Source organism: Somniosus microcephalus, chromosome 18, assembly GCF_052327205.1.
Source record: "Somniosus microcephalus isolate GS21.2 chromosome 18, FLI_Smic_1.0, whole genome shotgun sequence".
In the NCBI taxonomy this organism is placed as follows: Eukaryota; Metazoa; Chordata; class Chondrichthyes; order Squaliformes; family Somniosidae; genus Somniosus; species Somniosus microcephalus.
The window spans coordinates 63,211,874-63,227,325 of NC_141004.1; the positions used below are offsets into that span (position 1 = coordinate 63,211,874).

At 43.3% G+C, this 15,452-nt stretch overlaps 1 protein-coding gene across 5 annotated transcripts in view; it reads right to left on the bottom strand.

Annotated features, from left to right (window-relative positions):
- trim33 (tripartite motif containing 33) overlaps nucleotides 1-15,452 on the bottom strand; it is a 298,400-nt gene that overhangs the window by 22,347 nt on the left and 260,601 nt on the right. For all 5 annotated transcript variants that reach the window (XM_086011578.1, XM_086011579.1, XM_086011576.1 and 2 more), the window contains exons 11-15: nucleotides 13,429-13,629; nucleotides 10,474-10,618; nucleotides 4,938-5,013; nucleotides 2,711-2,879; nucleotides 238-590 (exon numbers count right to left, since the gene is read on the bottom strand). In XM_086011578.1, the coding sequence (XP_085867704.1) occupies nucleotides 238-590; nucleotides 2,711-2,879; nucleotides 4,938-5,013; nucleotides 10,474-10,618; nucleotides 13,429-13,629 (944 nt within the window). The remainder of the gene's footprint in view (nucleotides 1-237; nucleotides 591-2,710; nucleotides 2,880-4,937; nucleotides 5,014-10,473; nucleotides 10,619-13,428; nucleotides 13,630-15,452) is intronic.

The following is a 15,452-nucleotide window of genomic DNA, read 5'->3' on the forward strand; positions in this document are numbered from 1 at the left end:
GTGTGCATCCAACACCAAATGTATTTGGGAGGTTTACATTCACCAAGAAGCACTTGGAATTTATTACAGACCCAGTATACCTTAATGCAACTTGCTGCTGATATTTAGAAGAGTGTGCAATGCAGTAAAATGCAAGTCTTTCTTTTTTATGATAATCCATTGTTCACTGTGCATTTGAGAAGAAATAAATCCTAAACTTGATGCTACTATCCCATGTTAAGGATGGCACAGACTTACCTGGGAAAGTTGAGAAGTGTAGGTACATGACAAGCTAGGTGGAAAACCTTTGGACACTTATCACAACACAGTAGATCTCCTCCGTTCTGACACACTGCACACCAGTCCTCATTGGGGTCATCATCCTTGTTGTTGCTGCTGTCCCCTCCAACTCGTGGCGAGCGATGCGTAAAGCTACGGATTGGGGATTTTCCATTAAAGGTATTACCCAATTGCCTACAGCTTCCTGTCCTGTCGGAGGGTTCCATCTTTACGTGATTTTCTACATTCCGAAGCCCCTCTATGTCGGTCTCGCTCTCGGAGTGCAAGTTGTTGGAAATGGGTGGTGTCAAGCTGCTTTCAGGACTGCTCATCTAAATTTGAAGGAAGTTTGTATGTGGATTATTCAGTGGTCAATATTTCAAGCAAACTTTATGAAATCTTAATTCCTCTTGCACCCCGTGCCCAAGTTGAGGTCTCCGCAGCTCACACACTATTCCCTGTCCAAGGGTGCAGGAAGCAAAGCTGTTCCCAGGCCTGTTTCGGCCATTCTTGAGATGGCCACTGAGAAGTCAGAGTCTGTCCCAGGTGACACTCTGCTTCTAATTCCCCTTGCTCCTTGTAGGGAAGCACCTGGGTCTCTGTCTTGCACCACTTCCCACCAGAAGTCCCCACATGGGGAATCACAGTTGAAAATATTGTACTTCAGTTTTTTTTTTTTTTTTTATATAAAGTGCTCAAAAACATTGCAGTATCTCCTTAGTATCATAGCAAAAGCTGAAATAACACTCAATTGCTTTCAAAACTGCAGGCTTTGTTCTTCCACCTTGTACAGCTCCAAAAATACGATTCAGATTATTAAAATGTTGCTCTTTCAGGATGTAAAATATACCCTCAAACATGAACACCTCCCCCCAGTCCACCAATTTTAATCCAAATATCTAAATTCTGAAAACCATCTTCAGTTTCCTTTATCTTTAAAAGATGATTAAGCCCTAACTAACACTGTATAAGCACAATCAGTAAGTCATCTACAACACCCAAGGCTCAATGTTACACTTTCATTTCGCTCCACTTTGAACCCATCTCCGTTTCTGTGGGAATTTCTAGCTTTTGTGCACAACTCGCGTGTAAACAAAAAGGAGACCTAGGAAATATTCATTTTTGTGCTTCGGAAACTAAATTCTCTTTGTGGATGGTTCTCAATGTGGAAAGCAATCGGAATGAAATCAATCCTGAAAGTACAGTCCTCTGTTATACAGAACATAGGCCAAGGAGTACGTTACAAGGCTGTAACGCAATCAGTGGAGTTCAGATTACATTTCAAATGATGCAAGGAACACCCGAGCAGGTTGTATACATCAACTGAACCTTTCTGATTGTATTAAGTCTTATAATACACTTCTCCTTTAGATTCCTTTGCACGGTTACTGTTCAATTGTAATTTTCAGAACCGTCGACTTACTGGCTGCAGTTGTGTTGTCAACTTGCAACAAAATCACAGCAGGGAGAAGAGTTATGCAAGGTTTGTGACAAAAGGAGTCTCAATGACGTGTATATATATCTATATATATATGCAGTGTATAACTGCTATATGTGCAGTGTAAATGAGGCAGTAAGAGGGGAACTGAGTCGGAGAATGTATCCAGCTGATTGTGGTAGATTCAAATCAGTCAACAGCTCCATTACACTTGGAGCCAAAAATACCGATTACCAGTGACACACTATGCCAGAGCTCATCAACCCTATACTTTATTCAGTTCACTCTACTTCTCCGAGTAACACAATCCTCCATATTAGTTGCCAGCTAGTACTACAATGAAATATACACCACCACCTATCTGAAAATACCAAGGATGCTCAATATCTTTACTGACAGGAACAGCAACAAATGCTGCCAAGAGCTGCTTTACAAATTCACTTTCCTTTTTCAAGATTCAAAATTAGAGAAATGTTTAAACTGCAAATGGGTTTCTGCTCTACTTTATTGTTACCAATACACTGCTGACATGGTCATAGATTGCACTAATTAAGTACAGGAAACTTTCGATTTACCGGCACCTAAATAACCGGAAATCTCGGTTAACCGGCAAAATTCAGGAGTAGGTTTTACTTCATATTCTATTTGCCTTCCTCCGTCTGTTGCTGTGCAAGGGTGTGGCTGCAGCTGTTGCTAAGCTACACAGAGACGCTTGGAACTTGTGGCCATTGTTCTACACTTGTTGCTAAGCAACAGGGTTTGTTGCTTTATACGGAGCTGTCAGCTCTCCCTATCTTTTACTATAGCGTTCGGTTATCCGGAATTTTTGATGAACCGGCACCACGTTGGTCCCGTCCGTGCCGGATAAGAAAAAGTTTCCTGTAGTATGAACAAAAAATATGCTTATTTTAAGTCGCTGCCCAAATTATCCACCAACCTTGCTACTCAAGCAAAGGACTGCGACCAAAAAATACACCAGATTGTTTGATTAAACCACAAGTACTTCAGATTTACCATGCAAGCACTTCGCCGGCCATCTTCCAAATGCTCATGTTTTACAGAAGCACCAGAGAAACTGCACACGTCATCCTCCATGCCCGGCTCTTGCTTCACTTTGACCTGATCTGGTCGGAAGACTGAAATCCCCCTCTCTGTACCATGAGCTCTACCAGAGGAGCTACAGCTGCAAGGAAACATTTACAATCAGAAGTGCTCAGGTTCATTGTAACCACATCACAGAACTGTAAATTCACAGATTTATGAAACTGCACACTTTAAAATGAATAACGCATAATGCACAATAATATTATGGCTGTCACCGAGCTCTTGAACTATATTTAAATTGAATTGCATTAAATTGAAATCTGGACAATTCAAACTGAAAGTCTTTGTGTTTACACTCTTCTCTGCCTTGATCAGATCCAAATTAGAATGTCAGGTAGTAATAAATTACCCTGCCTCAAGTGAGTCCATGGACATCTTTTGTTTGCTGGCTGTAATGGTTCTACATGAAATCTCAATCCAACTACATAGACATAGAAGCACAGTCCCATTCCGCAACTGCCGCTCCCCCCCCCCCACCAGAAATAAAATCAGCCCCATGTGAAATTAGCAATCTCACTTAGAGAAGTCAATAGTTGGCTGGCGTGGGAAGTAGACAAAAGGGAATGCTTTGAGAGATTGGGCTGAAGCACAATATTGGGAAAAAGCAGGAGGCAGCTTTACTCTGCACTTAAATGCTCTATATGCGACCTAGGTGCACTCAATGAACACACTGGGTACTCAAAATGAAAAATATTTCATTCTCCAGCATAACATCTCACCCGAAGCACAAAAACACACTAAATAAATACCATTAATTTACCGGTCAAGAGCATACAATTTTACAATACTAATTCTATCTTACACCCAGAAATACATGTTCGATTGCATTAGTATAATGCAACAGCATGTAGTGTTAACTTGAAGTAATGAGAAATAGCCACAAAGACCAATAGTGATCTTTTTTCTGTTACTTAGCTCAGACTGGCTTTGCTACAGTGGGAAATAACTTTCACTAATGCTAGCTACAGATGAATAGCGCATATTCCTATTACCATCCCACCAAAATAAACTGCATTCCGCTTCTAACGTTTCCAATCGCCATTCCTTTAAAGCTGGTCCAATATCCTGCATTTCCCTACTGAACACCACTGTGGGAGCCCCATCACCACAAGGACTGCAGCAATAAAGACAACGCACCATCACCTTCCCAGCGCAACTAGGAATGGGCCTTAAATGCTGTCGTCCACATCCAGAGATCAAATCAAATAATTTTATAAATTGCTACTGTGTTTGCCATACAACAATGACTGCACTTCAAAAAGTAATTCTTTGCTTTGGGACACCCTGATGACCCCAGCTCCAAAGAGATGCAAGTTCCTTTTTATTTGAAATAGCAGAACACAGGATGACACAGCAGGCACATCCATGTTGCATTTTTACTGCAGAGACCCCATTTATGAAAGTATGCATCTCAATAGCAAGAGAAATTGGATCAAGTTCAGTGGAAATCCACAAAATGTCTTAAAGTAGAAGTGGCTGATCAAGTGGTGCTTTATTAACTGTTCCCAAATTCTAGGACACAGGCTGATTTTTGAAGGCGGCCCCAGAGTACCCCTGGGATTTTATTAGTTCCAGTCCTACAGATTGAAAGGGGAAGAGGAAAAAGAAACACAGGGCTTTGAAGATCTGTAGTTAGAATAGGAATCTTAGGAAAAGTGTATTTTACAGTACTCGATTAGAAACATTTTGTAGGCTGCTGTTATACTACATGTACCAGTGTCTGTGCAGTGCAACCAACGCACAACTGGTTGCACCTCACTGCTCGTCATACACAGATCAGCAACAAAGGAGTACCGGGCATGCTCCTGGATTGTTCATTTTTAATCATTCGATCATAAGGACAGCAGCACCTACTTTCTTATAAAGTGAAAAAAAATTCAAACATAAAACTTTAAAAGTTTCCCAGGAGATCCAATGCATTTCTGGGCAGTTTTCAAATGTTGCTTTACACATACACTACACTTGGTGCTAGTCCCAAGCCATGCGAGGCAATATGATAAAAATGATCGAACTCCTGAGTTACACTGCAGCTTCCGCGTTGTTACACACTCAAAACAGCTTTACAACAGACTGGAAAAGCCAGTATAATTCCAGCCTAAATAAGCTTTGACAAGTTTTAAATTTTTTAAGTACTTACCTGCCTCTGCTACCAGTACTAGAGGTACTTGAGGGTCTGACTGGAGTGTGGGAGTTGGCCATTGCTAAGGCTGCAACTGAAAAAAAGATATTATTAGATGTGTTGCCTAGGTTTGTCTGTATACACGAAGTGACTGACTGAAGCTACAATGTGCTGTATGCACAGCCAGTGGGGGGGGGGGGGGGGGAAATCAGTGAATCTCGAATACCCATAACTTAGAAACTGGTGCAGTCTACTTCAGTCTCAAAACAAGATCTTTGCCCTAAAGGACAAATAGTTGAGGTGATTTTTCTGTGCCCCGTTTTATACAGCTCATAATGGCTGACCCTTTCAACATCCACAGTGTAAACTGCGCTCTTAGACACACAAGGTGCTGGGTAAAAGAAACATCTTTTGAATCAAAACATTCAACCGAGTATGAAATTTGGATGAGGTTGAAAGACAGCACTATCATGCCATGCTAGACAGTGAAGATTACATGTGTGGATCTCAATGATCCATCTAGTCAAGTCAAATGCAAAGGACAAAGATAGCTTCAGGACAGTAGTTTTAAGTTTCTAGTAGTAGTGGTTCTGAAACAGAAGCAAGTTGTTATCAGTGCTCGATAATGACATCTAGCCAACTTCATGTGTCTGATCTGAAGTTATATAATGCACCAAACAGTAGACATTGCTTTTCAAGAAAGACTTGTACGATCCATCCACAAAAAGACTGAACTATCTTGGAGCGGAGGATAGAAATGCCATAACGTGAACCTAATGTTCAGTTCAAAAATGCAGACCATATCAAGTGGGTTTAAATTGGTGTTGAGGTGCCCTGCATTCCCCATGCAGCCAAGTTTAGAGATGGCCGTGGAGAATTGCTACCAGTTAGGAATTTGTGTCTAGCACTAACACCGTCAACTTGAATTCAAATTTATTGGCACATGACGAACCTGATGACTCCTACACACAACCCCTTGAAAAAGGTCCTCCCTTTCTTAGGCAACATCGGCATAGTGCTGACAGTTAGTCAATGTCAGCTGGCCAAGGAATATGCACAACATTCCACAAGCTCCCTCAGATTTTTAAGATGTTGTGCAATTGCTCATGTTGGGAGTTCTTTTCTTTACTTCCCCCTGCCCCTGTGACTTACTCTCAAGGTAGAAGTACAGTACTATGCTTCTAAAATGGTCTTGTGGAAGTAGAGATCTAGGGCTTGTACATTCTTGGGTAATAGTGCAGAAAAGCCCATGCTCTAATAAACATGAAACTTACTCATTAGACAGATGGTGACATACTGTGCTAGAGAGAAATCTACACAGAATTAATCTCTCATTTTTTTGGTAGGAGAAGGGGAACCAGGATTTGCAAATCATGCTGCAGGGATTTCCTAATGTACAACTGAATTTATGTTAAACTCTGAAGGGTTTGTGGAAAAATGAAACAAGTAGTCTTCCCTTTTTGTGGGCAACGCATAGGCCTAGAAATTCACTGGCACCCCGTTTGGGGCGCCAGTCTCACCAGGGCGCCGGAAGTACTGCCCCGGAAGGAGTCGCGAGTGCCCGCCGGAAATTCAGTTTCAGCGCCCCAAACGGAAGCGTGGCGCTACTCGAGGCGCCCCGCATCCCTCTTGGGGTGCTGCAACTGAAAATCGCAGCGCAACGTGCTGCAGCGCCACACGCTGCGGTACTGCAGGCCTTCCTCCCCGTCTTAAAGGGGAGGGGCCTGCTGCAGCACGATCGGCGATCACGAGTGCCGGCAAAAGAGCCCGGCACCGAGGAGAAGTGCCGGGCTCTTGGGACACAGCCGGCACAACGCCGGGGGGGGGACACGGCGGCGTGAAGAGGTGCTGGCAGGTGGCCAGCAATAAAAAATTGCAACCAGCGTTAAAGCAGGGGGCGCTACCAAATTTGGTGATCGGGGCGCTGCGCACACCGATGGCGTCATCGGTGGCAGCGCAGCTCTAACAGCTAGCGCCGCCATTAGCACCCCACTAAATTTAGTGGGAGGCGTGGCCAGTGGCGCAAAACTCACTAAGTACCCTCTTTGGGCGCTAACGGGTGGCACAGCCCACTGAATTTCTGGGCCATACTGTTAGCCAGCCGGCTCAGGCTACATGGTGCATTTGTCCCCAGTGGCCAAGAGATTGTAAATACAGGCAAGTCAATTTAAGGGAATCAAACCAAGAAAACATAATCCATTCCAATAGTCTGTCATGTTACTTTTCCTGTCTGAGGGATTTGCAAGGCTCCATTTAAGGGATTCAATGAAACTAATCAGCATTATGCACGGAGATGTAATTTAAGAATTCCTGGCACACAGGAGAGCACGCCATCAGAATAGACTTACTCTGTGTAGACTTTGTGAAGGTAAATGTTTTGTGAGTCAAGCAGGCCTTATACAAATAGTTACCCTAAAAGCTTGTACTGGTCATCCTACTGTGACTCAGTCACAGGAAACAGTGCTGAGAACTTGAACAGTGGTGCTCTCATGGAGGATGGTAGTTACCTATTGAATGGTCTGCTCTATCTGCAGCCTTGAAAGATCCAAAATCTTCATGGCACTGCTTTTACTTGTCCAACTAGAATTAATAGTTGTGGGAGGATTTTGAAGGGAATGTATGGGATTAATTACGATCCCTTCTTGATTGGCTACGTTTTGTCAGCTAATTGAAAAGCTGTCACGTGGTGGGCCAGTTACAGTGCAACCAACTCCTGTGGCAAGAGAAAAACAGAAGATGGGCAGCAGAACCAGTTCTGGTGGACTGGCTCTTGAAGACATCCACATTTTCTGATTATATAATGCAAAAACACATCAATATAATTTTGCATGGAATTTGTTCTATAAAAGGATTCTGTTGCTACATTTTGGCAACTAGAAAGCCATATGCCTCAATCTGCTTTAAATACAGTAAAATTTTCAAGCAGCTGAAGAAACAAATTACTACCATAATAATTTTAACCTCTCATTTCCAAATATGAAGTTTAGAACCCAAACAAAAATAAACCATGAATTTTAGAAAATTAGCTGTGCCAAATCCTTTTTAAAAACTCAATGGCCTTGTAATTACACTGTGGGGTAGCAGCATACAGTAGGGATGAAATTCCACCTTCCTTTTTTAAAAATGGAGATATTTACCCCTTTACTCCTCTGGCATTTTTTCTCCTCCTTTGAGCATCTCACCTTGTTCTACCCCCTCACCTCATTTAAAATTCTCGTTCTCTACCACCCACCCAAGTACAATAAAAATTATATCACCGAGATATCCTCACTGCTTTCCTCCCTCAGCCTCTGCACCAAGCGACTTCTCATCCTTGGTGATTTCAAACTCCATCTCAATTCATCATGCTCTCTCTCCCGAGTTCACTACCCTCCTATCCTCCCTTAAAACCTCTCCCTCCATGTGAACTCCACAACTCATATTCACGGCCACCCCCTTGACCTAGCCATCTCTCGTGGCTTCGCTACTCCCACCGTGTCAATCGCAGATACGGCCATCTCTGACCACTTCCTTGTATCGCTCTCCACCCACATCCCCCTTTCCCCACCCAACCCTACTTCCTTCTGTGTCCGCCCCTCGAAAAAAACTCTCCCCCAACTGCACTTATGAAATCCCAACTGACTAGCCTTTGGTCTTCCATTCACGACGACATTTCTGCAGCTACCGATCTGCTCAACCACACCCTCACCACCACCTTTGGTGCCCTAGTCCCTATTAAAACCATTACTTTCTCTCACCCTGGCCGTTCCCCCGGCCCTCATCTTCGCTCCCTCAAATTCAAAGGACGCAGACTTGAACGGATATGGCGGACAACTGGTTTAGACGTTCACCACCACATCTGGCTGGAGCATCTAATCGTAGCCAGAGAATCACCTGTAATGGCTTCTCTTCCCACTCGCGCACCGTTACCTCTGGGGTCCCCCAAGGATCTATCCTTGGCCCCCTATTTCTCTTCTATATGCTGCCCTTTGGCGACATCATCCGAAAATACAGCGTCAGTTTCCACATGTACACTGATGACACCCAGCTCTACCTCACCACCCCTTCTCTTGACCCTTCCACAGTCTCTAAATTGTCAGACTGCTTGTCCGACATCCAGTACTTGATGAGCAGAAATTTTTTCCAATTAAATATTGGGAAGACCAAAGCCGTTGTCTTTGGTCCCCACCACAAACTCCATTCCCTAGCCACCGACTTACTCCATCCCTCTCACTAGCATCCGTCTGAGGCTGAACCAGACTGTTCGCAACCTTGGTGTCATATTTGACCCTGAAAGGAGCTTCCGGCCACATATCCGCAGCATAACTAAGACCGTCTATTTCCACCTCCGTAACATTGCCCGAGTCCGCCCCTGGCTCAGCTCATCTGCTGCTGAAACCCTCATCCATGCCTTTGTTATCTCTAGACTTGACTATTCCAACGCACTCCTGGCCGGCCTCCCACATTCTACTCTCCATAAACTTGAGGTCATCCAAAACTCGGCTGCCTGTGTCCTAACTCGCAAGTCCCGTTCACCCATCTCCATTGGCTCCCAGTTAAGCAACGCCTCGATTTCAAAATTCTCACCCTTGTTTTCAAATCTCTCCATGGCCTCACCCCTCCCTATCTGTAATCTCCTTCAGCCCCACAACCGCCATACGCACGCACGCCACCCGCCCCACGCGATATCTGTACTCTGCCCTCGAGCATCCCTGATTATAATCGCTCAACCATTGGTGGCCATGCCTTCAGCTACCTAGGCCCTAAGGTCTGGAACTCCCTCCCAAAACCTCTCTGCCTCGCTTTCCTTCTTCAGAATTCTCCTTAAATCCAACTTCTTTGACCAAGCGTTTGGTCATCTGCCTTCATTTCTTGTGGCTCACTGTCAAATTTTTGTCTTATAACACTCCTGTGAAGCACCTGGGGACGTTTTACTACGTTAAAGGTGCTATATAAATACAAGTTGTTGTTGTTTACATAAACAGGCTAAAGCAACAATGAAAGGAATCTCATACAAATACATCAGGTGTGTGTTCGATTTTATCCCACAGCATGATTGCATGGCTTACACCCCTCCCCCACAAGAGTTAGAATCATACACCAAATGTCTATGAATTACTGCGACATTTCAACTTTTAACACTGCACACTTAACAATAGCCATTACTCCGGGAAGCATAATCAGACATTCTGGATCTTATAGAATCTTAGAATGATACAGCACAGGAGGCCCTTCGGCCCGTCGTGCCTGTGCTGGCTCTTTGGTAGAGCTATCTAATCAATCCCACTCCCCTGCTCTTTCCCCATAGCCCTGCAAATTTTTTCCCTTCAGGTATTTATCAAATTCCCTTCTGAAAGGTCTGCTTCCACCACCCTTTCAGGCAGTGCATTCCAGTACATGTACAAGTTCCATGACAAGTAAAATGTAAATAGCAGAGAAGTACAAAATTAATGTCATAACAATATATAATAGATTAATTTTAAGTTGCGCTTCATTAGCAAAATTTACAAGAATCTAGTTTTCTTTAGTACCAATATACTTGTGTGGATATTTCCAGCACACTGCATTTGCTTACGTGCTGGTCCAGGGGATGGCGCTGAGGGTCCAGGGGATGGGTTTGAACTGGAGGAGGATGGTGGTAGTGGTGGTGGGTGGTGGTGACTTTCCGAGATAAATCTGCTCAACAGATTATCTAATGTACTCGATCCAGCATCGTCCAGCTGCAGACAGAATTAACATTGAAGAAATTTAACAAAGGAACAACTCTTTAGTAATCAATAGCAAAATACTGCAGATGCTGGAAATCTGAAATAACAACAGAAAATGCTGGAAAAATTCAGCAGACCAGGCAACATCCGTGTCTTGACAAAGGGTTTGACCCGAAAAGTCAACTCTATTTTCGCTCCACGGATGTTGCCTGGCCTGCTGAGTTTTTCCAGCATTTTCTGTTGTTATTTAGTAATCAAGCTGCATTTCGTGTAGGTGCTGCCATACAGAATGGAGGACAGACTAGACTAAATTGTGAATGTTTTGTTTTGTTTTATACACAATGGGCTTGAACCCCTCTTCCTACTGTGTTTGAATTAAACTTGACAGGTGATAGAGATATACACTGAGCAGTGGACATTCTTCAGTTCAATTCCAATATCAAATTTTTACTCATCAGAAAAGGCTGAAGGGTGACTTGATAGAGGTCTTTAAGGTTATGAAATGGTTTGATTGGGTAGACATAGAGAAGATGTTTCCACTTGTGGGGGAGACCAGAACTAGGGGCCATAAATATAAACTCCAGGAACAGCACCTCATCTTCCGATTAAGCACTTTACAGCCTTCCGGACTCAATATCGAGTTCAACAATTTCAGATCATAACCTCGGCCCCTATTATATTTTTATATTTTTTATCCACACTTTTGATTTATGACTTTTCCTTGTTTTTCGCTCTCCCACATGGCAGCTGTCTTTCACTCTGCCAGCACATTTCACACTTCATCTAGAGCCATTGTCTGTTTCTTTACCTGTCCTATTACTATCTCGTCTTGAGTATCTCTTAATGTCTCTTCTTTCATCCCCTCCCCCATTTCCCAGCCCCCAAACTGCCTTTTGTTTCATTTCCTGCCTTTTCTCTCAGTTCTGTAGAAGGGTTTCGACCGAAACGTTGACTCCATTTCTCTCTCCACGGATGTTGCCTGGCCTGCTGAGTTTTTCCAGCATTTTCTGTTGCCATAAATATAAGATAGTCACTAATAAATCCAATAGGGAATTCAGAAGAAACTTCTTTACCAAAAGAGTGGCAAGAATGTGGAACTCGCTACCACAAGTAGTAGTTGAGGCAAATAGCATAGATGGGGGAGCTAGATAAGCACGAGAAAGAAAAAAATACAGGAAACTTTGGTTTATCCGGAGGTTGTATGTCTGGAAACCTCGATCTAACGGCAGAAATCAGCAGCCGTTTTGTTAGGTTTTTTTCTTTTTTTTTCTTCTCCTAGCATTTTTTTTTTTTTTTTATAAAAACAGTCAGTCTCTGGAAAGCCTCTCTGAAGCTGTTGCTAAGCTACAGAGACGCTTCCAAGGTACGGGCCGACTGTTTACAAGCTGTTGCTAAGCAACAGTTTTTGTTGTCAGATACGGAGATGAAAACCTCCGTATCCTTCAGCATTAGCGCTGGTCTGTCCGGATGTTTTCATAGATCGGCATCACGCCGGTCCCGTCGGTGCCGGATATCGCGAAGTTTCCTGTAGAAGGATATGCTGATAGGGTTAGATGAAGTAGGATGAAAGGAGGCTCGTGTGGAGCATAAACACTGGCATAGACAAGTTGGGCTGAATGGCCCATTTCTGTGCTAGACTCTACGTATGTAACTATGTAAAACTACTGTTTATATCATAGGTGCAATTATTCCTGGCTAAAAATACAAAGGACTTCAGTGGAACCAGGGAAACATATTTACTGAATGCCAACAGATCCTCAAATTAATCTTGAGATCGCTGTGGTCATCAGATTATCCTGTTGGAACTGCTAATCAGAGGCAACCTGGAGGCAGACATTTTGTATGGAATGCATCCTTAGCCACCAACTCCATCCCTGTCCCTGGTAACTGTCTGAGGCTGAACCAGACTGTTCGCAACCTTGGTGTCATATTTGACCCCACCACATATCCGCACCAATCAGACTGCCTATTGCCGGAATGTTGCCCGACTCCACCCCTGCCTCAGCTCATCTGCTGCTAAAACCCTCATCCATGCCTTTGTTACTTTGGGGCTTGACTATTCCAAGTCTCCCATGTCCTCTCCTCTGTAAACCTCTCCGTCTCTCTACCTCTCTTTCCTCATTTAAGACACTCCTTAAAACCTTCCTCTTTGACCAAGCTTTTAGTCATCTGTCCGAATATGTCCTTCTGTGGCTCGGCGTCAAATTTTGTTTGATAACGCTCGAAATGCCTTGGGATGTTTTACTACGTCAAAGGCACTACATAGATACAAGTTGTTGTTGTTGTTATGTGACATCACAAACTCTTAATCCAGGGACATTGTGAACAGAGAGTGCGGCCCCTCAAACAACTGTCCTGAAATGTCAGTGCAGTAACACAATTAAAATAATGACTAACACTCAATCGCTGGGTTGCCATTAGCTGCCTAATTAAAGGCATATATTGCTGGGAACTTCAGAATTTAAACTATGAACTATACCTTTAACTATTATATATTATATTATATTATATATTTAAATGTTAAAAATGTTTCAGAAATAATAATGTAAATAAGGGGTCACGGGATCATGCAGATTGAGACAGCAACTGGAAAAATTCAGCAATACCCAAGCAGTATGGCATGTTTCTAGATGACACTTGATTAGATTCGTGACTCCACTCCACAACATTCTCACAGCAGACACCGGGGGAAAAGAAGCTCATCATTACCTGTTTTTAATCAGTAGTTCACAAATGACGGTGGTTATTTACCATCTGTAACGGTTTACTAACTGACAGAGCAGAAGGAACAATCTATTCAACAGAAACGTCATGATACTGACCTGAATGGGTGGGATATCTGGAAGTGGAGGAAGGTTCTCTGGGTTAGTGACCGAAGGAATCAGCTCTATTGTGGCAACTGTGGGACTGGTGGGTCCGCGGTTTGGGCCAGCCAAACTAGCAGTGGTGGGACTGGTTGGATTTGGAATGCTATTGTGCACAGAGGCTGCAGAAAATGGTCCTGTATGCCCAGGATTTGCATGCTGTCAGAAAACAAAAATAAACAGGTTACACACTTTAGTTTAGTATTAGACCAAACAGTAAAAATCCCCATCACCCATTTACTTGGATTGGCTAAAAATGACAAAATCATAGAATGATTACAGCACAGGAGATTGCCTTTCGGCCCGTCAAGCTCGTGCCAGCTCTCTGCAAGAGCACTTCAGCTAGTCCCACTCCCCTGTAAATGTTTCTTCTTCAGGTACTTATCCAATTCCCTTTTGAAAGCCGTGATTGAATCTGCCTCCACCACCCTTTCAGGCAGTGCATTCCAGATCCTAACCACTTGCTGCGTAAAAATGGTTTTTCTCATGTCGCCTTTGATTCTTCTGCCAATCACCTTAAATCTGTGTCCTCTGGTTCTCAACCCTTCTGCCAATGGGAACAGTTTCTCTCTATCTACTCTGTCTAGATCCCTCATGATTTTGAGCACCTCTATCTGCTCTAAGGAGAACCACCCCAGCTTCTCCAGTCTATCCACGTAACTGAAGTATTTCATCCCTGAAACTATTCTTGTAATTCTTTTCTGTACCCTCTCCAAGGTCTTCACATCCTTCCTAAAGAGCGGTGCCCAGAATTGGACACAGTACTCTAGTTGAGGCCGAACCAGTGCTTTATAAAGGTTCATCATAACTTCCTTGCTTTTGTACTCTATGCCTCTATTTATAAAGCCCAGGATCCTGTGTGCTTTCTCAACCTGCCCTGCCACCTTCAACGATTTGTGCACATATACCCCCAGGTCTCTCTGTTCATGCAACCCCTTTAGAATTGTACCCTTTAGTTTATATTGCCTCTCCTCGTTCGTCCTAACAAAATGCATCACTTCTCACTTTCCTGTGTTAAATTTCACCTGCCACGTGTCCGCCCATTCCACCAGCCTGTCTATGTCCTCTTGAAGTCTATCACTATTCTCCTCACTGTTCACTATTCTTCCAAGTTTTGTGTCATCTGCAAATTTTGAAGTTGTGCCCTGTACACCAAAATCCAAGTCATTAATATATGTCAAGAAAAGCAGTGGTCCTAATACCTGTGTACCTTCCTCCAGTCCACTAAACAACTGTTCACCACTACTCTGTTTCCTGTCACTTAGCCAATTTTGTATCCATGTTGCCACTGTTAATTTTGTCCCGGGTTATCGTTTCTAAAAGCTTCCCCACTACCGAGGTTAAACTGACTGGCCTGTAGTTGCTGGGTTTATCCTTACACCCCTTTTTTGAACAAGGGTGTAACATTTGCAATTCTCCAGTCCTCTGGCACCATCCCCGTATCTGAGGAGGGTTGGAAGATTATGGCCAGTACCTCCGCAATTTCTACCTCAACTTCCCTCAGCATCCTAGGATGTATCCTATCCGGTCCTGGTGACTTATCTACTTTAAGTACAGCCAGCCTTTCTAGTACCTCCTCTATCAATTTTTATCCTATCCAGTATCTCAACTACCTCCTCTTTCACTATGACTTTGGCAGCATCTTCTTCCTTGGTAAAGACAGATGCAAAGTACTCATTTAGTACCTCAGCCATGCCCTCTGCCTCCATGCATAGGTCTCCATTTTGGTCCCTAATCGGCCCCACCCCTCCTCTTACTGCCTGTTTACTATTTATATGCCTATAGAACGCTTTTGGATTCCTTTTAAGCTAGCTGCCAATCTATTCTCATATACTCTCTCTTATTTCCTTTTTTACTTCCCCTCTGAACTTTCAGCCTGGTGTGCAAGATGCGTTCCAGCAGGAATATTTAAAAAAAATTGGAACCAATTTGACTTTCAATAATGGCAAATATTAGGAATTTTTAGTCAGTTAATGGTAAGG